This window comes from Odocoileus virginianus, chromosome 11 (genome assembly GCF_023699985.2).
Source record: "Odocoileus virginianus isolate 20LAN1187 ecotype Illinois chromosome 11, Ovbor_1.2, whole genome shotgun sequence".
Lineage (NCBI taxonomy): Eukaryota > Metazoa > Chordata > Mammalia > Artiodactyla > Cervidae > Odocoileus > Odocoileus virginianus.
This window is the reverse complement of record NC_069684.1, coordinates 37730287-37757406: the sequence shown is the minus strand read 5'-3', so window position 1 is coordinate 37757406 and position 27120 is coordinate 37730287. Positions and strand designations below refer to the sequence as shown.

The following is a 27120-nucleotide window of genomic DNA, read 5'->3' as shown; positions in this document are numbered from 1 at the left end:
TTCTATAAAAGAATCTGGCATCCAGACCCTGAGAAGATGGTTATTTTGAGACAATAGTCTGCCATCTTAATCAGCAAGCTTTCCAAATGGAGTCTTACTCCTTGCCTCATCATCTCTCTTCTAAGTTAACTGATCTTTCCCTGGTTAGCAGGAGCTTTCCAGGTGGCACTGGTGGTAAAGAACCCGCCTGCCAATGGAGGAGACACGAGAGACCCGGGTTTGATCCCTGGATCAGGAAGATCCCTTGGAGGAGGGCATGGCAACCCACTCCAGTATTTTTGTCTGGAGAATCCCATGGACAGGAGCCTGGCGGGCTATAGTCCATGGGGTTGCAAAGAGTCAGACACAACTGAGCAACTGAGCATGCACATATGCAGCGAGTAGAGTGAGCTTGGACTCAGTAACAGAAAACACTCCACACACCCATTCTTTGATGTAACATCTGTGACTGTTTCCATGCTTTAACAGCAGAATTGAGCAGTTTTGTGATAGAAACCATAAGCCCACCCCCTCCCCAAGCCTGAAATATTTATCATGTGGTGTTTTATAAGAAAAGTTTGCCTAGCCCTGTTCTGGCATATGAGTTTCTGAGACAGTGTGGGACCTGGCCACAGATCCCAACAGAGCAGAAACCTGTGCAGCTCCTGGGTACAGAAACCTTTCTATGTCCCCTATTTCTTATTTATAGGGAACATGCTTCAGCCTCCATGCCCTTCCCTCAGTTCCAAAGGGCAGGTTCAGTTTTTGATCAAGGAAGGGAGACGATGCAGAGACAAGGGAGGAGTAGTCAAGAAACTACTGCAGCCTTGGAGCAGAGTCCTGATTCCACCTCAAGGGACACACATAACAATATTTTGAACCCTTATACAGAACTAAAGCTCCCCAAATGGAAGATGTTAACTACTTGATGAGGGCTTCCCTGGTGGCTCAAATGATAAAGAATCCGCCTTTAGTGCCAGAGAGTCAGGTTCTTGTTGTGCCCGATGTCCGAATCCCTGAGCGGGAAGAGAGAAGGCTTCCAAGACAATGCAACTCGCAAAAAGGAAAGTTTATTACTGACTCGAGCCAGGGCTCCTGCCGCATCCAACGCAGTGGCGCAGGGTCAGAGAGCCCCGAGCCCCACCTGTTACACCAATTTATAGGGTGAACATAAGCAATTGATAGCTGGCTTAAGCGGATTGGTTACATGTTTGCAAAGCAATTTTATTGGTCCAAACTTGGGCAGGCTTTTGTTCAAACTTAGGCGTTCGCGGGCTTATCAGCTTTCCCTCGATATGTTCCCTTTGTTCCCTTTTGGGTGCCTGTTGATTGGATGGCTCCAGGCAGCCTGATGGGGGTAGGGAATCTTACCATTTCAGGGGAAACCGAAACTTAGGTCCGGCCGCCTGTCATAGTGTTAGCCCTGGCAGCCTCACAGTTCTATCCCTGGATTGGGAATATTCCCTGCAGAAGGCAATGGCTACCCACTCCAGTATTTTTGCCTGAAGAACTCCATGGACAGAGGAGCCTGGCAGGCTCCAGTCTATGGAATCACAAAGAGTCGGACACAACTGAGCAACTAATACTTTCACTTTTCACTTGATGAAGCATTCTTCATTCCAGAGGTCACAGTCTGATAACCTCGAGAATCAGAGAAGTTTATCAGGAGACCACCAAAGCCCAGATTAAAGGAATGCAGGCCCTTCACATATCCTGGACCTTATCAGCAATCCCACACCATGGGGACACACAGTTTAGAGGGCACGAGCTGGCTGTGTTCCCCTTTGCCTGGCTAAGCAATAAAGTTATTGTTTTCTACTTCACCCAGAACTCTGAGATTTGATTTGGCACTGGTGCACAGAGGCTGAGTTTCTGGCATCAGTAGGAAGTCCAAGAAATCACCAACAATAAAAACGGGTCTGGTGAGGGAGTGTCAGAGAGCAGAGAACGAAGCTGAATGAATTCATGGGCCAGAGTCTCTCTCCCCTTCAGGCCCTGACATAAGGAAACCACCTCCAAATCCTTTATTCTGGAAAACTCCTGCTCATGTCTTAGGAGCCCTCCCCTTGAGCCCCTGGCTGTGGCCAGGGCCCTCCTCTATTTCCAGCCCCTGTGCTCAGCTTATTACCCAAAAACTGAGTTTGCCTCTTGGTGAGTGTTGAAACAAAAGACACAACCAAGTCAAAGATCAGGAGAAGGAAGTATTTATTACTACTTCAATTTCCCCTTTTTATTTTTATGTATTTACATTTTAATTTTTATTTATTTATTCATTTTTGGCTGTGCTGAGTGGCATACAGTATCTGAGTTCCCCAGCTGGGGATCGAACCTGCACCTCCTGCATTGGGAGTTAGAAATCTTAATCACTGGCTCATGGTCGGAAGTGAACACAGCACATCTTCGGTTCCATCAGCCACACTGGACACAGTGCTGCAGACTCAGGTGCGTGACATGGGCCTCGGCCCCCACCCCCCACCCATGTGAGGACGCACCTGGTGTTCAGGGCCTGCTGCCACGTCAGAAACAGCCTGGTACTGCCCGAGCCTCCGTTTCTCAACGGAAGCCCGCACCCCTGACTTGAGGGGTAAAATCTGATTTTTAACTGTTGGCAACTAATTAAAAGAATTTAAAATGCAAAAAAAAAAAAAAAAAAAAAAAGAAATCTTAATCACTGAACTGCCAGAGAAGTCCCAGGAAGGATTTATGATTATTTGCAGTAAGTAAGGAGAACACCAGAGATCTTTCCCCAAGTAATGTCCCCCTGAATAGAAAACTTGGGCAAGTTTTAAGCTAAAGTCACACATATACTCATGAAGGGGCCTGGGCTGTAGGCAGAGTCTAAGTTTTTAAGTTGAGTCTAAGTTGACTGAAGTCACAATGGTCAGAAAAAGTCAATATCATCATCCCTCAGGTTCTGGTTGATCTGGTGGTTGAGCATTTCAGGCTAATCTTTACCAGTGAAATAGAAATGGGGGGCTTTAGAACTGGTACATCATCTTTGCTATTATCACTTCTCTTCCCCTATAATAGTCCTTTGTTTCTCCATTCTTCTGTTCCCTTAAGATCAGTAGTTAGTGAGGCCAGTTCAAGTACAAGCACTGTGGCTAGACTTAAGCTTACAAAATGGTTTCTCTTCTGTTAAGAAAGCCATGCCTGGTTCTAGAGAACTTATCTGCTTACAATTGGAGTACCCAGTGATTGGGGCCTGCTGGAGACCAGAGTCTTATTCCCCTGAGTGAGTAGGGGGCTGCACATGCTGAGCATACCTGCAGAGACCATCCCAACCCCAAGGGCAGGCTGAGGAGACCAAGGCGATGGATGGGATGTGTGCTGAGGACCTATTTGGAGGCCAGCTGGGTGGTTCTGGACAAAAAGCACTGTCCATTCTATGCCTGAGGAAGCGGCCAGGCTCTCAGCAAGGGCAGCTGTAATGGGGGTGCTTCTGAGGTCCAGCACAGAATGGACTCGTCAGAATCCAGTGGCCAAGACCCATTTTCCCCCTTACCTTGGTGACAGGTAGCAGAACCAAGGACATACCCCAGCTCAGACCTGAAGACAGAGCCAGCAGTCAAAGTAAAAAACAAATAAAAGGTTTATTCATAAGCAGGAATGCTGTCAGGATACATACAGTGCAAACTCTCCTTGTCCTTGGGATCAACACAAGCCCACAAGCTGGGAAAACTGTTATCAGTTAGGTCAAATGGACTCCCCCCAGCACTTGGGCCCTGGCCTGGCCAAGGCCCCTACCTTGGCAGAGAAGGTTCTTTTTCTGTTTGAGTTCACACAACCAAACCCAAAATGGAAACTGAGAGTACAGCAGCGTAAGCTTTACTCATTGGTCAGAGAATGGAGAAGTGGGAACTTATTAACCGTTCATAAACAAACTTCTCGCCTTAATGGGGAGCCAGATTTGCTATTAAGAACAATGGGGGTAAGAGTGCGAGGGATGATGGGGAGGCAAATGCTCTCGTTTTCTGGGAAAGAGGCAGGGTTTTCCTAGAAATGGGGTGCCACCTCTTTTCCGTCCTTTTTTGGTCAGTGATTCCTGGTCACGGCGACCAGTAGGTATGTCATTGAGTAGCTAATGTAGTAAAATCAGTGTCAACTGAGACTCGGGGTCTGCTGGAGGTCAGATGCATCTCCATCTTGGTTTCAGCTGGTTCTATCCAGTTTTTATTTTTCTCTTCCTATAGTTTCTTTCTTTGTGTTCCAACCCTGTGACTTAAAAGGTACATGTGAGTTCCTGTTCAAGGGAGGGGGTCAGTGGGTTTTGACCAAGGGTCTAGCGGCCACTCTGGTAACAAAATGAAGCCACACCCAGAGTCTCCTAATTCATCCCAGCTCTGTGGGGGTGACAGCAAGGAAGTCTAAGGTCCTCCCAGAATAGTCCACCAGGGGGCAGAAGTGATCCACGGCCGTAAAGGGTCCAACGCGGTTGGAGACTCGCCAGTCCAGGCACGGGGACATCTTGATCCCAGCGTGGGAAGCCTTTCTTCACTCCAGGGTAATGGCTGGGCTTCTTCTACCCTCTAAAAGCTCAGCTGCCAAGTTCAAGTTCAGTGGAATTTTTCAACAAGGGATCCAAGTAATATGGGATCCAGCTGTCCTCTCAAGGAGGCCCCCATCCCCCTGCCTTCCAGAATCTGGCTAAGGCCTCACTTGTCCATCGTCTGCAGGGCCTGGGCATATATTTTGGGGAGCGGGGGGACTCCTTAATAGGGAAGAATCCGTCGGCCCAAGTGTTGGCTTCAGCACTTCAGTTCCCGGAAGGTCATTTGACCTGACAACACAAGCCACATGGAACCACAATATATAGCACAGACACACAGACACAAGACCAGCTCTCAGCATCTCATGTCCACCCAGGATCTTGGTGGGCACAGTGGCTCTGAGGCTCCACTGGGACCTGGGACTTCACGCGCAGTGGGAGGAGGCGTCGAGAGAAACAGGTACACCCCTTCGGGAGGCAAAAGAGGAAGGTCCAGGCTGAGGTAGGAGGAGATGGCTGCAGGGCCTCAGTCATCTCCAGTTCCTGAAATTCCCTGATAGGAAAAGGTGTGGCCTTGGAGTCCCACACCAAACAGTAGGGGAGGGGAAGCTGGCACTGTGGGTAAAGGGGAGTGAAGGTCAAAGGCAGAGGATGCAAACTCTTGAGTCTGGCTTTGTTACACTGTGGCTTGTTTATCTGCACCATGGTGCTTTTTTCTTTTTTTTAATTGCCACAAGTTTAAACTAGAAGATTTCCAGTTAGAGATTTGGCATCTTAACCAGGTCACAGCGCTCATTGAGAAGGCTGCCTGCCCGGGCCCTCTGGGCATCCAGTTTTTAGCCCATGGTATGAGATGGAGATAGCAGGAGTGGATTTGGAGGTGGTGCTGCCCAGGGTCCTGAGCTAACCTGGGGGACCCTTATAGGGGTCGCCACCCTCTCCCCGCATAGAACCATCTGACTTAATGACACCTGCCCACCCTCACTGGGACCATCCTGCAGTCTCCCATTCAGGCTAAAGTCCTGCCTTTCTCCACTATCTCTCTCCACTGATACACACAGCATCCTTCCTCCCTGACAAGAAGCCAGAGCTGAATAGAGTCCAGGGATTAAAAAATAATAATAATAAAACCCCAAAACCATAAGGGCTCCAGAAGCCAAGACTGCAGGACTGGCTGGGGGGCAGCTCTCAGAGAGGCAAGGGCTTGTCCCAGGCTGCCCAGCACATTTGTGTCCGCCAGCCTTCCAAGTTAGACACACACCAAGACAGGACACATCATGACTCTCCCCGCCTCATTCTTCTGCCTGCAGGTGAGAGGAAGGCTGAGGCTGTGCACAAAGGAATTTGGCCCAGAAAGAGCCAGAGTCCTGGGGGAGGGGAGGGGCGGAGAAGCACCAGAGGTTGGCCCCCCCTCAGCGGTGACACAGCCCACGACCAGCCGGGTTAACTGGGCTTCATTCCTGCATCAGGCACGCCGAGCGGCAGGGGCTTCTCCTCCAGGCCCTGCAGCAGAGTCTCTGGAGCCCCCGGCTGGGACTGAAAGGGGCTTTCCTCCTTGGAGAAGGGGACCTGCTCCTCTTTCGGGGAGTTGGGGGTGCTGGTGTCTGTGTCCCTCGTGGAGCCGGCCTGGGAGGGGCACTGCGAGCTGTGATCAGGGCTGCTGCAAACATTGACGATGCAGGTGACGTTGACCTGGGTCCCATGGCCACCAGAGGATGCCTCTGCTACACACAAGACAGGAGAAGGTGGTCAGTGGGGGATTCTTGGAGAGAGGAGTGTCTTCACAGCCTGTCTCCTGCCCAAGAGGCAGATTCAGACATGCGGAAAGAGCACCGGGCCAGGAGCGCAGGCCCCTGCGCCAGCCCAGTTTTGCTGTGTACTATTGGACAAGCCACTTGAACCTTCATGTGCCTCAGTTTCTTCATTTGTCAAATAAGAATATCCTGCCCGATTTACCCCACAGACGGAAGGTGCCAACCACATAAGGCAATCGAAGGTGTTTGAAGATCAAAACACAATCCCCACAAAGAATCAGAGATTCTGAACTCGCGGCAGCCTGGATGGGAGGGGACGTTGGGGGAGAATGGATATACGTGTATATATGGCTGAGTCCCTTCAATGTTTACCTGAAACTATCACAACATTGTGATACCCCAACAGAAATGAAAAAGTATCCATATTGATACACCCCCAATAGAAAATAAAAAGTTTAAATTAAAAAAAAAATTTTTTAAAAATTCACTGCAAAAAAAGTCTTAAAAAAATAAAAATATCAAATAAAAAGCATTAACGAAGCAAAACAAAAAAAACACAGCCCCAAAGAAGCAAGGGTGGGGATGGGGAGCTGAAATCACGGGGTGGAAGGAAATTTCCACCCTGTGCCTTCATGGCACCCAAATGTCACCCAGCGTCACCATGGCCTTTGCATACTGTGAATGAGACACTGCGGGGGCAGACGGGGGAGCAGGAGGGGACAGAGACCTGAGGTTTACCCGTTCCCACAGTGGGGAGAGGTGTTGGGTGAGAGGGAGAGAAGTGGGGTGCAGAGGCCAGAGATTCAGGAGGCGAACGGGGAAGAGACAGCGGGTAGATGGGGTAGGCAGACAGAGACACGGGTCTCCAAAGAGGAAGCCACACCACATTGGGTGTGGAAGAGGTGTCACTAAGAATGCAGGAAGATGAATCTAAGAGGGGGGCAAAGACCAAGAGTTTATGTTTGGATCTCATTTATTCACTTGACAAACATTTAGGGCCACTGGCTATGTTGCAGGCACTGGCCTGGTCCTTCACTGGGGAGTTCTCAGGCTGCGGTGGGGGCACTGACAAGGTCTCACACTGATGAGGGTGGGCTATGATGGGAAACTAGAAGTTTCCAGCCAGTCCCCGAGTCAGGTGGCAGAGAGGGAAGGCTGTCGCAGCCCTGCCCAGGAGATGCCATGCTCACCTCTAGACCAGGAAACTGAGGCTCGGTGGGTTAAGGAGCCTGTTCAGAATCTCACAGCACCAGAGCTGCTGGGAAGGCATCTAGGAATGACCCAAGTTCATGGTCATTCCTTGACCTGCCAGCCAGCACTGCCAGGTGAGAGGGGAGACACAGGCCAGTGGGCTTGGCCTCTCAGTGCAAAACATGCCCAAGGAAGCCCCAGGCTTTCTGCAGGACCCCACCCAGGGCCCTCATCCAATGTGGGCACTGCCAATGCCCACCAAGGATGACAGTAGTCACAGACCAGGTCCAGGACAAAATGCAGACTGTAAGCAGGGCACAGGCTTCTCCAGACCCCACACAGGCTCCACAGTCCTGATGCCTCAATCCCAAACGGACCAGACAACAGGCACAGCAGGTGGAGACCAGGGGTATCATCTACTCATTCCGCCCAACCCTGTCCCCCAAGAGCCCAGGGGTGACTTCTGGCTCTTCTGTTTATTGGGTGTACACAATGTACTATATAGCAATAATATAACTATAATATATAATAGGGGCTTCCCAGATGGCTCAGTGGTAAAGAATCCACCTGCCAAGCAGGAGACTCAGGTTTGATCCCTGGATCAGGAAGATCCCTTGGAGAAGGAAATGGTAATCCACTCCAAAATCTTGCCTGGGAAATCCCACGGACAAAGGAGCCTGGCAGACTATAGTTCATGGGGTGGCAAAGAGTTGGACACGACTGAAGTGGCTTAGCATGCATAATATAATGATATATTAAAATCCAATTTTAATATCATGTATTAATAAATATATTATATATAATAATATCCTATATAATATACAATATAACCCATAATATACAACAAATGTTATATAATTGAGACATTATAAAGTTAATATATAATATTATGCTATATGCTATATATTATATATAGCATTAATCTAGAATATTAATATAGTGATATAACACTCATGTAAGTATAATATCTATATATAATATCATATTGTTGTTGTTATTGTTTAGTCACTAAGTCATGTCCAACTCTTTGCAGCTCCATGGACTGTAGCCCACCAGGCTCCTCTGTCCATGGGATTTCCCAGGCAAGAATACTTGGAGTGAGTTGCCATTTCCTTCTGCAGGAGGATCTTCCCAACCAAGGGATTGAACCTGTGTCTCCTGCTTTGCAGGAGGGTTCTTTACCACTAAGCCAGCTGGGAAGCCAAAATATTATATTATGTGCTATATATAATGTATTTTATATGACATTAATATAGATCAATATTTTCTTAATATATGATATGCAATATTTACAGAACATAGCATTGAAATATAATATTGTTATATGCCATTTTACATATTATATGTATTCTATAAGAAGACTCTCTGCCTGGATACCAGGGACTCAGAGGTGAAATAGTTTAGAAGGAAGGGAGCTCCTGGTGGGAGAACACGCAGGGCAAGTGTGGGAGGGACTTGGTGGGCTCCAAATACAGAAAGAAGCCTGTGGCTCAGCTGCACCTGAGAGGGTGGCGGAAGGGAGGCTGGGGGGGAGCCCAGGCTGGTGGTGCAGGGCATCCAGTGTCCTGCAGGGGCGGCCCAGGACTAGCTGGCTCAGACAGAAAGAAACACGGGGCGGGGCGGGGGTGCCGCAGGGGATGAAGCCGGGGGTGGGAAGGAGGGGAAGCTCCCACCTCTTACCTGAGCTGCCGCAGCTGGTCCGAGCCTCCCCCGTCGTGCTGGCCTTCTCCGCGCCTGGCGCCTGCAGCTGGGACCTGATGGGCGCCTTCTTGTCCGTGGTGCTGGTCGAGCTCTCCAGGGAGCTGCTGCTGGAGCTTGGTGCCGTGGTCAGCAGGTGCTGTTGCTCAGGGCCTGGGGCACCTTGGGCCTTGTTGGCGGGCAGGTGAGGCTGCATGGGGAGGAGGGGGGCAGGGAACCCATCAGCTGGCTCCTCGCCCCCTCGTCCCGCTCACCACCCTCAGCACTTCACAGTTTACACGGCACTTCTGCACCTTCTCTCCACGCACAGCACTTTTAGGACGTGTGATTCTCTGGGGCTTCTGTGATTAACCTCTGGAGTGTGAGCCCTAGGAGGGCAGGCGCCACATGGCGCTGTTTACTGAACAGTCTGAGAGGTGAGGCAGGGTTTTCACCCTCATTTTGCATAAAGAAGCAGAGGCCCAGATAAGGAGAGTGACTCTCCTAAGGTCACAGGGTGATGTGGCTCAGCCTAGCAGCCAAGGGCATGGACCCTGGAACCAGACCATAAGTGTGCAAACCATGACTCCATCACTGACTAGCTCTGCAAACTTGGACAAGTTACTTAACCTCTCTGTTCCTCTGTTTTTTCCTCTAGAAAGGAAAGAATAATAAAGCTACCTCCCAGGGTTATTGAGAAAATTAAATGACTGAAGTTGTGTAAAGCACTAACAACAGTGCCTGTTCCATATTAAGCACCCATCAAGGGTTTGTTAAATCAGGGCTCTGGACTTCCCTGGTGGTCCAGTGGTTGAGAATCCACCTCCCAATGCAGGGAACATGGGTTTGATCCCTGGTCCAGGAATATTCCACATGCCACAGAGCAACAAGCCACAACTACTGAAGCCCAAATGCCTAGAGCCCATGCTCCACAATAATTCACCAAAACAAGAAGCTGGAACACAACAGCGAGAGAGCAGCCCCCACTCTCCGCAACTAGATAAAGCCCGTGCACAGCAACGAAGATCAGCATAGTCGAAATAAATAAATTTTTTTAAAAAAAATAAGGGCTTAACAAACTACTGCCAGGGGCCAAGTTTTGTCTGCTGCTGTTTCTGTACAGGCTGTGAGCTAAGAATGGTTTTTGCATTTTTAAATGAACGAAAAAATATTTAAGGAACAATGTTTCATGATACGAAGTTACGTGAAGTTCAAACACTGGTGTCCATAAATATAGTTTTCTTGGCACACAGCCACCCCCATTTGTTAATGTTGTGTCTGTGGCTACTTTCCCACTGCAGTGTCAGAACTGAGAAGCGATAACAGAGACCAGAGGATCCAAAAAGCCTACAATATTGACTGTCTGGACCTTTACAGAAAAAGTCTGCTGGCCCTCTCATTTAGGGCTCTCAGTCTTGCTGTCTCAGGGACACTTTCCAGATTCCATTCCCCAAGCTGTTCTGTGATCCTCGATCTTTTTCTCTTAAAACACAAGTCACAACAACAACCATAATAAAATATTAGCTGACACTTGAATCCATCCAATGCCAATCACTGTGCTGAAGCCCTTCCAGACACTATCTATACAGCCGAATGTTATCCTCTCTTTGCAGACATAGAAGCTGAGGCCCAGAGAGGTTGAGCTACTTGCCCAAGGTCACACAGTTAGGACATGGTGCATCTGGGCTAAAACTTACATCTTTCTTGAGTGTTTGGGGTTCTGTCCCTGGAAGCTCAAGACAAGGTGCCCCATTTTCAGACACCTATGCCAGAAATTTCACTCCGATGTGGTTGGCTACCTGTCTACAACTGACCAGGTACACAAGCCCTTGCCTTAGGGTTCTGGGCAATCACTGGATTCTAGAAAGAAAAAGACCGAGGGGCCACATTCTCACCCCCTATCCAGGATGAGAGGGTCCAGGGTAGATTGAGAACTGAGGTGAATGAGTGCTAGAAGGACGCAGCCTGGCAGGGTCGGGGAGGTGGGGTCAGAGGTGGAGGATGCAGAAAGGACTCAGGTGCCAACTTCCACAGCCCCAGGCCCCCAGTCCCCCCTTAGCCCTGCATATCTGAAGGCCAGCTCAGACTCTCAGGCTGGGAGGATCCTTTGAAAGCAGTCCCCATGAGGCCACGGAGGCCCAGAGAGGGTGAGTCCCTTCTTAATATCCCGCAGCGGGCCCATGGCAGGGGCAGGGGGAGCCCCACTCGCTGTACCACAGCTGCGTGCTTCCGACTGAGTCCTGCCTCCCTGGCTCAGCGCCCTCGACATTGGAGGAAGGGAAGGCATTTCAAGTTCATCCTGAACCTTTCTTCGCTCAGATGGTCTGATCTTGGTATTGGATCCCACCCCTGACCCTGCTCTGAGAGTGGACAGGCAGGGGAGCAGGAACGGGAGAAGAAACATCCAAAGGTCATCCCTCACATCCCCCACAGAAGGGGGCTTTTCAGCCTGTGTCCCGCCTTTCTGCTGGTGGTAAGGGCCAGGCAGAACAGAAACCCCCAAAGGTCACAGCCTGCCTCCCTCCCCCAAAGCCACGAGTTGCGAAGTTCAGGCAGACTCTGAGTGGAGCTGATACATTCTGAGTCCTGGGCTGGCACCCCAGGGAGGTATGAATGGCGGTTACTGAGGGGGGTCATTCAACAAACAGGATCCCAGTTAGCCTCCCAGTCATGTCCCAGCCTGGCCCTGCCATGGGCAGGAGCAGAGGCCCTGGCAGAGTTGCTGGCCGGCCTGTGTCTGTCTGTATGTGTGCGAGTGTGTCCCTGAAGCTCCCGTGCCCATAAGTATAGGTGGGAAAATGTCTGAGGTATACCCACATGTGTGTCTCTATGTGTGGGGAGCACGGACGCATGACTGTGAGTGGTGCAACTTGCATGTGTGCCGGAGGTGGTGAAAAGAGGCACTCCTGGGTCTGTGTCTCAGGCCACTCCTTTGCTGTGTGACCTTGGGAAAGTTACTTAACTTCTCTGAGCCCGAGACTCCTGGGCTGTAAAAGCGGGGCAATAACTGCACTGCCTGGGTCGCAGCACGGCTGTGAGGCTAAGCAACATTCAGTACTGTGCCTGGCCCACGCTCAGCACCTCATAAACATCACCCTCTTTATGAAACGAGAGCCTGTGGATGAGCGTGTCTGTGGGGGTGACTGAGCTCATACATGTGGTTACACTGGTCTTTTCTGAACAAAGGGAAGCTACTGTCTCGCCATGTATTGCTGTTACCAGGAGGGGCAGGGCGGTGCTGAGTCACCGTGTTCTCAACCCCACTGGTCTGGCCAGGAGCGTTACTAGGCAGCTGTTAACAGACCACTGCCAGGAGGCTGAGGAACAGAGTGGGGTGCAGGCGGAGCACAGGGGTCAGGGCAGGGTGCAAGCCCGGGGACTGAAGGGGCTGAAGATCAACCTCTGAGGGCAGTTCCTGCTGGGGACAGGGATGCCTGGAACAATTCTGAATGTCTTCTCTGGGCAACCAGGAAGGTGGGTAAATAAAAGCCCTGCAGACTCAGAGTGAGTTTCAAACCTGGGCTCTGCCATTCAGCTAGTGGTCTAACCTCATGTGGATACCTGAAGCTCCCTGAATCTCAGTTTCCTCATCTGTGAAGTGGGGTGATGACAGCCTGTACCTCATAGGGCTGTGTGTGAGGATGCAGGGCCTAGCCTGGGGCTCAGCCAGTGGGGTGCTGGAACCAGCCCAGACCTATGTGTGTTTCCTCCCAACTTTACATTCAGTAAGTAGCTTCCTGAAATCAGTCACAGTGGGAGTGTTTATAACACAGAAATGAGCAAACTCCACAAATCAGGGTTTGGGTCCTCCCCCACCCAGAGGGCCGGTTACCAGCACACCCCTGGCTTCCACTGGCAATAGCACTCAGCAAACAGCAGTGGGGTCGTTCATACTCGGTAAACACAAAACTGCGCAAACAGAAAGGGGAGCGGGGGCTCTGGGCCACACCCGAGGCAGCTTTATTGCACCAAAGATTGGGAGATACTCAGTCCAGGAAAGAGAAAATGGCAGCTGGGCGCTGGGATGGAGCTTAGAGGGCACACTTATTCTATGGGCCACCAGGTCTCAGCTTCCAGTGTCACTGAACTGAAGCGCGAGAAAGGAGGGCGTGGCATTGGCACCCTGGAGGAATGAGAAATGGTTTGTATCTCCAAACCAGTGTTTCTGTCTGGTTTCCCTCGTGGCTCAGCAGGAATCCACCTGCAATGTGGGAGACCTGGATTGGGAAGATTCTCTAGAGAAGGGAGTGAATGGCTACCCACTCCAGTATTCTGGCCTGGAGAATTCCATGGACTGTATAGTCTGTGGGGTCGCAAAGAGTCAGACACGACTGAGCGACTTTCACTTTCACTGTAGGGCATGTCAAAAAGCACTAGCCAGGAGTCCAGAGATGTAATGCTGTGTGACCTTGGGCAAGTCACTTTCCCTCTCTGTATTTCTTTTCTTGTTGGGACAATCAGGATATGAAACCAGTCTGGTTCCTACCAACTCCAAAACCCTGTATAAACCTCAGGGCTGAGCTGTCCCCTAGCACAGTGGTTCCCAATGGAGGGTGTCTGTCCTCCAGCGAACATTTTGCAATGTCTGGAGACACTTTGATTCTCACTTCTGGGAGGCAGTGCTACTGGCATCACGTAGGGAGAGGCCAACGATATCACTGAAAAAGCTATAATACACAGGATAGCCCCACGTGACAAAGAATTGGCAGCAGGTTTGAGAAGCCCTGCCCCAGCAGGACAGGGGACATGGAGGGAACTCCTGGAGTCTTGTTTCCTCATCTGTAAATTTGGGTAAAAAACCTGCCCTAGGGACTTCCCTGGCAGTCCAGTAATTAATACTCTGTGCTCCCAATGCAGGGATCCCACGGTCAATCCCTGGTCAGGGAACTAGATCCCATGTGCTGCAACAAAAGATCCTGCATGCCACAACAAACACTCTGCAGGCCACAACTAAGATCCAGCACATCCAAAACAAACAAATAAGCAAGAAAAAACCTTCCCTGCCTACCTGACATGGGGCTGCAGTACACACCATGTACTGGCTCACCCCACATCCATTTCCAAGACCTCTCCCTAGTTCTCCTCCACCATAAAGGCTAGAAAAGCAAAACACCACCTTTTCCAGCCTCCCTTGCAGCTAGAGGTGGTCACGTGATACCATTTGGACAATAAGACAAAAGAAGAAATGTACCCAGGGCTTCTAGGAAAGTGTCTGATTCCCTGTAAAATGGCATCTGGCTGTTTCCCCTCTTTTTCCTGCCTCAGACTGGAGGTCACATATCACCTCCATAAGTGATAAGTCATAAGTCATAAGTCATAAGTCATAAGTGATCACCATCTTATGACACAGGCCACAGGCAAGAGAATAAAAGCCAACACACTAAAGATGACAGAGCCTGGGGTACTGCTGGCCTCACAGAAGGATGCAACTGAATCATTCCAGCAATCAGCAACACCCCAACAGAAAATACAGCCCTTTGAAGTCACCCTTAAGCTTTTGGTTACTTGCAGCCAAATGCCCTCCTGATGGAAAACTGATGAAATACAATGTCAGTGCTCTGTTTCTAGCAAAAATCCTGCACAGATCCTACTTCATAAGAATGATCAAAAGTGAGTTGCTTTGGTTGAAATTGGGGGAGGCCCTGGGTCCAGTCCTCTAGCCTTGATCTCAACCTCAAAGTTGACCCCCCACCACTGCCCCAGGCAGGACCCTTGGTGGAACACGGAGGTACCCTAGCACGCAGTTTGAAAACCACTGTACAATGTGGAAGTGCTTTGCAAACATCTCGGAGATGCTGGGAATTGCTGCCAGCTGGGTGAAAGGCACAGTCCTACAAGCGGGGCTGAGACAGTGTCCACACTTAATGGTGAGGAACCAGCCATGAGCAATTTCATGTCAGCCCAAGGTCACAGCATGGGTCCATGACCACATGCTTGCCACTGACCCCACTTACCCTTACTGTTCCCTGATGTGGCCTTTCATGCTCAGTCGTCTGAGCTCAACATTGCTCCCCTCCTCTCCCCGACACCCACCTTCAGCCTGCCCTGCTTTGTCCAACCACACCCCACTGCTCTGCATGCCCTTTCCTTCCTGCACTCGTGTCTCCATCAAAATCTTGCCCAGCTCAGATGCCACCTTTATCAGCCCCCATAACAGACCCTGGCTGGTCTTTCTGCAGCCTCCTGGGGCTTTGCATCCTGCCTGAGGCTGGACAGACCAACCTACAGAATTCACCACTTCCTATGGGACAACCCGGCCCAGCAGGAAGGATACCATGGAGGAAGAGGGGGCAGGCAGAGGGGCACTCACCACCTTGGCGTCTCCTTGCAGGCAGAAGGGCTTCTCTGTAGAGAGGAGAAAAGGGACTAGTCAGTGAGCAACTTCCTCAAGTCACATCTTTTTTAACTAAGAGGGAGCATGGGGCCCAAGCAGAAACTTTCAGAGTAGGCTCAGTCCTAGGGGAGCAATTACCTACCAGACAAGGTACACAGAAGCCCCCATACCCAACCCTCCAGCCGGCCTGACATTGCTCCCCTCCCCTCCGCAACACCCACCATTCTTCAGCCTGGCCCACTTTGTCCATACCACACGCCACTGCTCTGCATGCCCTCTCTTTCCTATACTCATGTCTCCATCAAAATCTTCCCAGCTCAGATGCTATCTGCTCCATAAGGGCTGAATCCCCTAGAATTTCTAGACAAGAATCTTGGACTCCCACCTCTTGGATAGCCCTGATAGCATCTCACCTCGTACTAGATGAGTTAGTGGAAATGCCCTCTGCCCCAGGCTCTAAGCTCCTAAGAACAGGGTCTACCAGACCCAGCTCCGTCTGACCCATAAAGCTGTGCCCAGTGCTGGACTCAGATGAGGCCCCCCAGAAAAACTCCCTGAATGAGGGAATAAACAAATGAAGGAAGGAAGGAAGGACTGAATCTTACTTTTTTTCTGGGTCATGATGACACAGTTCACGACAACTATCAGCAGCAGACCCAATGCTGTCACCCCCACAATCAGTCCTAGAAGGAAAAGAGAAGTTCAAAAAGTAAACTTGGGACTTCCCTGGGGGTCCGGTGGTTAAGAACCTACTTTGTAAAGCAGGGGACGTGGACTGTATCCCCGGTTGGGGAACTAAGATCCCACATGGCTTGGACCAACTAAGGCAGCGTGCCACAACTAGAGAGCCCGAAGGGTTGCAACCACGACCCAATGTGTGCATGCTACGTCGCATGTCAAACTCTGTGTGACCCTATGGACTATAGCCTGCCAGGCTCCTCTCTCCATGGGATTTTCCAGGCAAGAATACTGGAGTGGGTTGCTATGCCCTTCTCCAGGGAATCTTCCCGACCCAGGGAACGAACCCGCCTCTCTTACGTCTCTGGCATTGGCAGGTGGGTTCTTTACCACTAGCGCCACCTGGGAAGCCCCAGCCAAATCAAGGAAACTCAAATGTACTAGGTCAGTCAACGACCAAAGATGACTGGGGCTGTTGCAGGCAAGGGACAAGCCCAGGGCAGAGACTCTGAAATTTGATTATAAAACAAACAAACCAAAATCCATGCACCAAAGAAAACACGCCTGTGGGCCACACTCAGCCTGAGGACCACAAGTTTGAGCCCTCTGGTGTAGTCCAGAAGGGAAGCCCCCAACACGGTGACCTGGCCCAGCCCACTGTCAAAGCCTAGTGTTTCACCAGAAATGGCAACCAGAAGACCATCTCCACTTTGAGATAAAACAGGGACCCTGTGCCTCCCCACCCAGGAATTCCTAGTGGCATTGCTAAATCTTGGAAGAAAGCAAGTCTCCATGCCTCCTGCATCCCAGGATGGAGCACAGGGTCCAGCCCATAACAAGCTCTTGGTCAGACTCTTAAGAGGGCTTCCCAGGTGGCACTAGTGGTAAAGAACCTGGCTGCCAATGCAAGAGACATAAGAGATGCGGGTTCAATCCCTGGGTCAGGAAGATCCCCCGGAGGAGGAAATGGCAACCCATTCCAGTATTCTTGCCTGGGAAATCCCACAGACAGAGGAGCTTGGCAGGCTACAGCCCTTGGGGTTGCAAAGAGTTAGACACGACTAAAGCAACTTAGCACACATGCGCTAAGACAGAAGGGAGGGAGCAAGGATGAACGGGACCTCTTGAGACTTACCAATGGGAAGAGAGATGTTCCCTGTGCTGGGCTGTTCCACTGGGGAACTTGGAGGACTTGGGACTTTTGGGAGGAGGAAGAAGGTGCTTGGAGCTGTGCTGGGCCCTGGAGTCGGCTCCTTGTGCTGCGATCTTGTGGTGGCTGGGCCCAGGGCCACCTTCTGGGTGGGGAGCACAGAGGTGCAGACTGCATCTGTCGATGTGGTACCAGGAATGGCCACGGAACTACAGCTGTGGGAGGAGAAGGCATGATTGGGACTGAATGACTCAGGGTAGCTGGGCTCACCCGTGGGAGCCAGGCTGACATGCAAGGGGCCCAGCAACTGGGATAGGGGAGGGAGTTTGCATGCCACGCCCTCTTTCAAGACTGTCCCTTCCTGTCCCCACCCGACCTATCCCCATGTTCCCCACCCCTCACTTCTAGGACAAAACTCCTGTTCACCAGGCTGTTCAGGGACCCACCCGCCCCCACCCGCCCACTGTCAGATAAACCAGTCCTAACACTGGAGCAGGCTTGGCAATGCCTCCGCCCAAGGAAGTAACTGGGGAGATCCCAGGCACTGTGGCCCAGCTGATCTGTGCTGGAAGCCTCATGATCACTGGGGGAATAGCCCCTCCCTGTTCCTTTAGAACCAGAGGATGCAACCACTCACTTCCGGTGGGGCCTGCAGATATCCGTGTGTGATGTTGTGTCCGAGAACGTCCCCGGGCCACAGGGAGCGCATATCACATTTGTTGTTGCAGTTCCTTCACAAAAAATTGGAAACTGTCACCAATTCAGATACGCCATGGAAAAGGTGGGCCTTGGCTCTAGGGGAAATGGAGCCCCGGGGAGTCTTGAGGAGATGAGAGATTCTGTCTGCACTTCCACCCCTTCACACCACACACACACACACACACACACACACACACACACACACACCCATGGGTGGTCTGTCCTTAACTAATTCTAGTGACTTTGTCTTCCTGGGGCACCACCTGACTTTCCAGTAGCTTGAGGTTTAATTTGATCATCTCTGGATCCCCAGGGCCTACCACACAGGAGGTGCCTGACCAGGAGGGCTGGAGGGAAGAATGAATCGGGACGAGTGGACAGATGGGTAAGCGGCACCTGGCCGCCCTGATGATGTTCCTAGGAAGGAGAGACCCAAGGGGGTACCCTAAGGACCTCTGACCCTGGCCCCATACCTGGTTTGGCCACGCCGAAGCCAGGGGCGCATCTGCGCAGAGCCACGCACAGCCGGCAGCCCTCCTGCCTCCCCAGGGTGCAGTACCAGCCTGGCTTGCAGGTGCAGATGCGATTCTGTTTCGTTGTGCAGGCTTGAGTTTCCACCTGGTCTAGAGGAAGGAGAAGACGGCCGAGGGTCACTCCTCCCTCCACCGGCCACGCTCATAGCCACGCCCACTCTGTCTTTCCACCCAGCCCCACCACCCACAGACAGCAGACCTCTGCACTGGCCTCGGGAAGGGGCATAAAGACTGCTGGCCACAGAGTCTCCGTCACAGTATGAACAAGTACACCTACTTTCCCAGGCACAATATCCTCAACTCTAACAACGGGCACCGTTTCCCCACTGCTGCTCTTGGCCTGCCTGCCCCAAGGGGTTATTGAAGAGGATGATAAACAGCGAAGAGCTGTACTGTACATGTGTCCTTGGGTATGAAAACAAAGGTCTAGAATAAGCCCAGCCAGCTCAAGGGCAAAGGGGCTGGAGTTCACGGGGGCCAGGAGAGGATGCCCAGGACCACCCCTTACTCTGAGCCAACTCACCAGAGCTGCAGCGCGAGTTACAGCTAAAGCACGCAGTGACCAGGTTCCAGAGCTTGGTGTATGTGCTGCTCTCACAGGAGGCACATACGGTGTCTGAGGTCGTGTTGCATGAAGACTGTACACGGTAGCCTGAAAAAGTGAAGGCCAGGAGTCTCAGTGGAGGAGGGCAATGGGGCAGGGGGTGGCTTCTGCCAGGACCCAGGCTCATCCTCTGTCCTCCAGCACCCCAGAGTTCTGAGGCCTAGTTGGGAGGCTCTTTAGTTTCAACTCCTGCATCATCTCCCATCTAGTGTGTATCAGCCATCACTCCATCTCTGAACCCTAAAGTGCTCCTAAAATATCTTCCTCTCTGCTCTTTTTTAGGGCTTGCCTGGTGGCTTAGATGGTAAAAAGTCTGCCTGCAATGCAGGAAATCCAGGTTCGATCCCTGGGTTGGGAAGATTCCCTGGAGAAGGCAATGGCTACTCACTCTAGTATTTTTGCCTGGAGAATTCCATAGACAGAGGAGCCTGGTGGGATATAGTCCATGGGGTCGCAAAGAGTTGGACACGACTAAGTGACTAACCCTTCCTTTTCTACTCTTTTCAGGTACCTGGAATTCCACCATTGGAACTGCCGATTATCAGTCAATAACACTTCAGTAAGAACTGGTTTACCAGTTCTTATTAAAAAAACACTTTTTTTTGATGTGGACCATTTTTAAAATCTTTATTGATTGCTTCTGTTTCATGCTTTGCTTTTTGGCCACAAGGCATGTGGGATCTTAGCTTCCTGACCAGGGATGGAACTCACAGCCCCTGCATTAGAAGGCAAAGTCTTAACCACTGGACCACCAGGGAAGTCTTATCCTTTTTTCTTTATAGTTGGCTGAAATTCTTCATCTAAGAAAGGTTAAAAAAAAAAAAAAAAAAAAAGGCAGCAGCATTCATCCCTGGTATTCTATCAAGGATGAGGCCATGGGACTCCTGGGGCCTCAAAGATGTGCCAGGCAATTGAGAACACCCAGGCAAACCTTGAAGAAGTTTCTCTTTTGAGCCCCATTCCTATCTTGCACCTTCACTGCTGTGCTATTCAAGTGCCTTCTTACAGAGACCCTGCCAGTTAACAGAAGAAAGAAGAGTCACTTCCCTGGGATCTCTTAAAATGGCCCTGGTGACAGGTGCATTTGTGCCTGCCCACATCTCAAGCTAATGGCTCAAAGCTCTCCAGTGGCTTTCTAGATTCTGCAGAACAAAATCTAAACTCCTTACCATGGTCCCTGCTAACTCACTTGGGGCCACACACTGGCCTGCCTGTTCTCCAAGTGCACCAAACAAGCTAACAACCTCAGGGCCTTTGCAGGGCTGTCCCCCCGTATATCTGCATGACTCACCTCCTGCATATCTCTGCCCACGAGTCAGCTCCTCAGAAAGGTCTTCCATGACCATCACATCCCACTCTGCCTCCATCTGCCCTGCCCTGTCTTGTTTCCTTCACAGACCACATGTCTGTCTCCTCTATTGGTTTATATGTCTTATGTCCTGGTTAGAATGCAAAATCCATTAGGGTGAGGACTTTGCCTGCCCTGCTCTCTGTTGTGTTCCCAGCATTCGGTGCCTGGCACTTAGCAGATGCTTTATAAACATTACAGGGATGAATATATAAACAAATGAGTGGATGGACAGCCCTGGGAGTTGGGCTGCCTGGCTCTCCCAACTGGGATGAGGCCTCAGGTCCACCACCTGAGAAATGGGCAGCAGTCACTGATTCAATCAAATATGCACTGAGTACCTGCTATGTGTCAGGTGTTGTGCCAGGTGCTGGGGATGCAGCAAAGAACAAGCCACACAGTCCCTGTCCTAAGTAGCGCACAGTGGGGGCCACAGAGGAGATCCAGGCCACGATCACAGTGTAAAAAGAGCTGCTGCCATGGGGGCTGCCAAGGGCCAGCGGGAGCTCAAAGGAAGAGCCCGATCTGGCCAGGCAGTGCAGGCAGGCTTCCTGGAGGAGGGGGCCATCAGAGGTCTAAAGGATTCAAGGGAGTGCACCCGGGGAAGGTTGCTGGGAAGTGTGCCAGGCAGAGAGAACGACATGTGCAATGGCCCAGAAGCAAGAGGGACCGTGGAGGTCGATTCATGGAACCAGAGGGAGCTCAGTTAAGAGTCTAGAGCCATGACCCTGACCCCCTAACCCCCGCACACACTGACTCTCTTCAGGGCACTGGCGCCCAGGGACCCAGCCAGGCTGAGGGCGAGGGCCCCAGCGGCCACCCCTTACCTGGTGGACATTTGCTGCAGCACATCTGGATCTTTTGGTTGTAGAATTCTTGCTGCCGGCATGAGCTTCCGGGCTCCGGGATGTAGGGGGTAAACCCAGCCTGGAAGGGGGAAGGGAAGGAGAGCCATGAGCATGGACTCCCACAGCCCCATCTGTGCCCGGCAAATGTTTGGCTTTCTCCCTCCTGGAGTTCTATCCACGTAGGGACTTCTCCCTTGGATGAGGGGGGCAGATAGAGGAAGAAGAGGTGCCTTCTTTAATCTCCTCTTCACCCCCCTCAGTGTAGCACACTCACATCTGCAGGCAGACACCGAGGCAGCTGGCCAGAGGGTGGGGCCGGCTCCTAACCCTACACCCAGCAGACGTGAGGCCCTGAAGCCTCCCAGAAGGTGGTGGCCTCAGTCACAGAGAACCGCAGTGCTCCATCGCTCAGTCACGCCCCATTCTTCTGCAACCCCATGGACTGTAGCCCAGCAGGCTCCCCTGTCCATGGGATTCTCCAGGCAAGAATACGGGAGTGGGTTGCCATTTCCTTCTCCAGGGAATCAGAGCTCAGCACAAAGTGCCCATGCCTAGGTTGTGCCCTCTTTCCTCCTGCACCTGGTAATCACCCCTTCATCCTTCCAGCTGAGTGCTGCCTCCTCCGGGAAGCCTTCCCTGACTCCCCCAGGCTGATTCAGGTTCCTCCTGCTCTGGGCTCTCCTTAAACACTGAATATAACCCCCTTCTAGCAATCATCTCATGGGGCTGAAATGAGGTACTTTCTTGTCCTCCCAGCCTGCTCTGATGCCTGTGCATACACATGTGTGTATACACATGTGTGTATACTCATGCATGCACACACACACGCACACACAGTCCTGGTGCTTCTCCCTTTCCTGTTTGGTCCTGAAGCAAAGCCCTTTCTCAGGGCTCCTCCCATTTATTGGAGGTGGCTGAGGGGACTGTGTGGCACTGCATGCTTCCAAAGCACCTTGGAAGGGTCTGTTATAATGCCAACTCCCTCCCCAACAAAGGGTCAGGAGCCCAGGGGTGGGCCCAGAAAGCTGTACTGTGGGAAAAAAACAAAAAAAAAGAAAACCTGGCCAAGTGATTCTGATGCCCCGCTGCTGAGCAAACCTGACCGGCACACAGGCTGGAGCAAGATGACCTGGGGATGGGTCAGGGCGGAGAGCAGTGATCAAAGGCTCCGGGAGCCCCAAAACCACAGAATCATGCTGCCCGCAGCCCCTTTCACTCCAACATTCACCTGTGCATTCACCACATGGAATGGGAGGGCTGGTCTGTCCCTGCCATGCCCCTCGCAGCAGCCTGCTGTTCCTCCGGCTCAGACTGAACACCCCGGTCAGCAGCCTCCCCCATCAGATAGGGAGAAGCCACAGCTCCTTCCCTCCAGCCCCCTGCCCTCCATGGGGGCGGGCACAGGTCTCAAGGACCCTGCGCACAGTGGGCTTCCTCCCTACAAGCACCTTCGATGTAACCAGGGGAGCCCCTCACCCTGCGGGCCCTGAGAGCCACAGGCCCCGCAGCTTCTGGCGGGGAAGGACTCCTCCCCAAGATGCAGCCCAGGGAGGCCTGCCCTCCCTGGGGGAGGATTTCCTGTCAGGGCCCAGAGGATCTGACGGGAAAGGGCCCTGCTGTGGCCAAGTCTGGCCTCTCTCTCCACCCACAGGGCAAGGGTTCCGGGACAAAGGCAGGCAGTCGGACCCCCGGGGCCCCCCGGTCACTGCCCGGAGTGGCCTCTGTGAGGCCTCTCATCCCAGGTCTTTTCCTGTCTGAATCTTGCTATAAAAGATCTTCCCTACACTTCCTCTTGCCTCTCTGACTCCAGCCTAAGCGGGCAGAGGAGGTCAGCTCTCCTTTAAGTCATCTTGACGCCTGTTTATTCTCTTGGACAAAAAAAAAAAAAAAAAAATACTGCCATGTCATGGCTAAACAATGAGGAACAGAAAGCCCCTTGCAGAGCGGGACAAAAGGTCACTCCCTCCATTGCCCTGCTCACTAGAGCAGAGGCCAGGCCAAAGCACAGCCCTGCAAGTTGGGCCTCAGGTCAGCAAAGCAGCCGTAAAAGCTGAGGGTCCTTGGAGGCCCCCAGAGCATGGTGAGCAGCCTCTGGGAAACAGGGTTATGCATACTTCCAGTTCTTTTGTCTGGGGTCCAGGAGGCTCAGAGCCACTCAACATCCACCTACAGGAGAGCCTGATTGACATTTTAAAATGAGGAAATGAACTGGCTAGTACTGGATTCACTCAGCATGCTTAGCAGACCTGACCTTTCAAAATACAGTGTCCCCGAGTAAAAACTTGGACCTCACTGATGAGCATTAACCACCCATTTAACAGGTGGGTGACCTGTGACCGTGTGTGTGTGTGTGTGTGTGTGTGTGTGTGTTTAGGGGGAGATTGGAGAAGACAGATGATGAATGGATGATGGATGGAGGGATGATGGATGGATAGACAGACAGATAAGAGAGGGAGAGATGATGATAGAGGGAAGGAAGGAAGGAGGAAGGAGAATGGGAAGGAAGAATCTAACATCCAATGTGTAAGGCATATCTGATTGTACCCATTTCACAGATGGGAAAATGGAGACAGAAAGAAGCAAACCCGCCTCCTGGGGTTTCCCAAAGGCCATGCCAGGGCCTGGCTGGTGGCAGGACTGTGCACAAGGGGCCATTAGGGCCCACACTTCATCCACCTCAGGCCTCAGAGCAACTTCACATCAGAGTCTGCAGCTCCATCTCCTCTACATCCCAGGAGCAACTGTACGTGCTCCACCTACAGAGACTCCTCCCCAACATTTCACAGGTACTCCAGAGGTAAAGTGATGCACCCAAGGTCATATGCCTGCTGCCCCTAACCTGCCTCCCTTCTCTTGGGGGGCCCAAGCTCCCCTTCCCTGCACACAGACCCAGGACCCCACGCACCTCCCAAACCCTCTCCCACCATGTGCTCCCATCACTCCTCCAGCTTTGGCCCTTCAAGAAGGACGTGAAAAAACTGGATAATCATTAGGCACCAACTATTTGTCAGGCCTGGCTGCAGGCACTTTTTAAGATCCCACTCCCACCCCTTAGCAGGTGTGTGACCATTTCACAGCTCAGGGAGATGCAGTCACGTGTCTGAGGTCTGGGAGGGGAGAGGTGGAGATGTGATGTGACCCTTGCTCTGGTTCCACTGGAGAAATCTTTGGCCCCCTCCTCAGGACAGCTGAAGGGGTCAGCTCCTGGGATCTGCCCTCTGCCCTGAGTCACCACCATGCCACCAGCTCCTGTTCATCCACCTTCATGCTGAGCAGAGCCTGGGGCGCTGGCTCACGTGGGCGCTCTCTCTCTCTCTCAGTCCCTCTCTTTCTCTTTCTCACACACACACACCAGTGCAGGGGACCTCCCTCAGCTGCAGGCCAACATCCTCTGACTTCAGCACCGAGCTGGTTTCCCAGGTGACCACGCAGGAACCTCAGAAGAGCCAGTCTCCGGCAGCAGGCAGGGACCTCCAGCATCTGAGACCCAGCACTGCTCAGACCTGCCTGAGTCACCGGGCTTCTGACCTCTCAGGAGCAAGCAGGAGCGAGGCCACCAAACGCTCAAAGGTAAGAGTCTGTGAGCAGGAAGGGTTGGCCCAGCTAATCCACGATTGTGCCAGATGCCAGAGGGACATGTGGGAGCTGATGAGGAGGAGAACAGGACCCAGAAGTGGGGGCAGGATGGAGGCACGGCAGCTCAGGATGGGCTGAGCTGGAACCTTAAGAGATCATCTCAGACAACCTCCCATTTAGTGGTGGAGAAAGACATGGGCCAAGGAGGAAACGTTCATTCGTTCAACAAACACACAGCACACAGGTGGCTCTAGGTGGTGGGCACTCAGCATCAGACACATGCAAGTCCCTGCCCCAGGAAGCTGGGCTCTTGTGGGGGAGACACAGACACACGTGGTGGAAAATGGGGAGGGGTAGCAGGAGCTAAGGAGAATGGAAAAGCCAGGTGAGACGAGGGGCTCCGGCGAGGATGTGCTCCGTGTGTTCCACGCACAGCCAGGGGGCCAGGCAGCGAGACTACGGTGGCGGGGCGAGGGCGCTGGGAGACAGACACAGCAGCACCCGCTCCTGAAAGTCTGCCTCAGGCAGATCTGTGCACGTACATTACTGTCTCCCTGACTCCTCAGCCCAGCGCTGTGAGGTCAGTACTATTATTACTCCCCAGCCACGTATGAGAAAACTGAGCCTCCAAGAGGTCTCCTCACTTACAGCCCTGTGTTTCTTCCCCACCCCAGGAAGGCTGGACAGGGCCCACCCCAAAGGTCTTCCCTCCCCGACTCAGGCAGCTTCCCCACTCTGGGTGGTTAACAGGTTTCTCTGTGCCTCAGTTTCCTCATCTGTAATATGGCTGCGTGGCCTAGTTGAGGTTCCAAGCTCTTTCCAGCTCTGACTTTTTTTTTTTTTAACTTTTAATTTATTTTTGGCTATGCAGGGTCTTTGTTGCTGCACAGGCTTTTTCCTCTAGCTGCGGCAAGCAGGGACTACTCTCTAGATGTGGTGTGCGGGCTTATTGCAGTGACTACTATTGTTGCAGATCACGGGTTCTAGGGCCCTCGGGCTGCAGCAGATGCGGGCACGTGGGCTCAGTATTTGCAGCTCCTGGACTCTAGAGCACAGGCTCACTAGTTATGACACACAGGCTTAGTTGCCCTGAGGCATGCGGGATCCTCCTAGACCAGGGATCGAGCCCATGTCTCCTATATTGTCAGGCAGATTCCTTACCACTGAGCCACCAGAGAGGCCCTAGCTCTGCCTCCTTAAAGATGGGTATCAAAAAAGCTCAGCCCCTCCCAAGACCTCAGGAGGATGGGGTGGGCGGGTGGGCCACCCATGTGAGAGACGGAAAAACTGAACGACCTGGGATGTGGGGGCTGGGATATGAGGCAAGACTGAGGGCTGGGAGGCGGGCTTCCCAGCCCAGCTGTCCCTCAAACCCTCTCCCAGGTGAGGACAGCCTGAGCAGGTGGGCTCTGGAAGGAGGGAAGTTGGAGATGTCCATCCTCCCAGGTACACAGACACCTAGCATCACAGGAGTAACAGTGGCCTTAGTTCACAGGGTCTGGGTGCATGAGCTGGTCCTAGGGGCATCACTTACTCTCTCAGAGCCTCAACACTGTCATCTATAAAATGGTGACATAACACCTTGCCTGCCTCCTCCTCCCCGGGTTATCGTAGGCACATAGGCTGGGGGAGTCTTAACTGGGGTCCATCAGCTTCTCCCAGACTCCCAGGAGACCCAGGGGAAACTCTAAGGGTCTGCACATGGTGTGGACTTGTGTCAGATGGCATATTGGAACTGGGCACTCTCTGCCTTGGTTTCAGCTGAGATCAGGCAAGCCAAGGACAAGTTGTTGGAAACAGGCTACCCAGTTCTGGTGAGGTGCTGGGCAGCCCATGCGGGCTTCCTTCCCTCCTAGAAGGGAAGTCTGGGGAAGCGGACCTGTGACCCTTGGAATTTTGTGGTCACCCTCAGGCTGGCCCCAGCCCATTCCTCAAGAAGCCTAAGATCAGGAGACCATGGCAGATCAGCTGTGGGACAGTGGAGTGAGCCTCCTTGGGGCAGAGGGGGGAGAAGGCAGGGCAGATGTAGGTGGTCTCCAAGGGTCATTACTCAAGAGGACCTCACCTGGAGCAGTGAGGGGACCCCAAAATAAAGAGTTTGGGCAAGTGGCCAAAGCCCAGGGGCCAGGGGTCCGTTAAGTGGCCAGAGGACACAGTGTCCAGGCTAAGGGACAGGGATGTGGCTGTGAGTCCTTGAAAGGAGGCAAGCCACAGAGGTGTGCAGGAGGGCATAGCTAGAGAGGGACCAGACTTACCTGGT

General features: G+C 52.2%; 1 protein-coding gene across 1 annotated transcript in view; it reads right to left on the bottom strand.

Moving 5' to 3' along the window:
- Positions 1-3553: 3553 nt before the first annotated feature.
- Positions 3554-27120, bottom strand: part of TNFRSF1B (TNF receptor superfamily member 1B) — a 35161-nt gene continuing 11594 nt past the window's right edge. Inside the window, exons 2-10 of the mRNA XM_020897502.2 lie at positions 21264-21363; positions 19008-19136; positions 18425-18574; positions 17890-17983; positions 17238-17467; positions 16030-16107; positions 15401-15435; positions 9094-9301; positions 3554-6192 (exon numbers count right to left, since the gene is read on the bottom strand). Coding sequence (XP_020753161.2) covers positions 5912-6192; positions 9094-9301; positions 15401-15435; positions 16030-16107; positions 17238-17467; positions 17890-17983; positions 18425-18574; positions 19008-19136; positions 21264-21363 — 1305 coding nt within the window. The 3' untranslated portion in view covers positions 3554-5911. The remainder of the gene's footprint in view (positions 6193-9093; positions 9302-15400; positions 15436-16029; positions 16108-17237; positions 17468-17889; positions 17984-18424; positions 18575-19007; positions 19137-21263; positions 21364-27120) is intronic.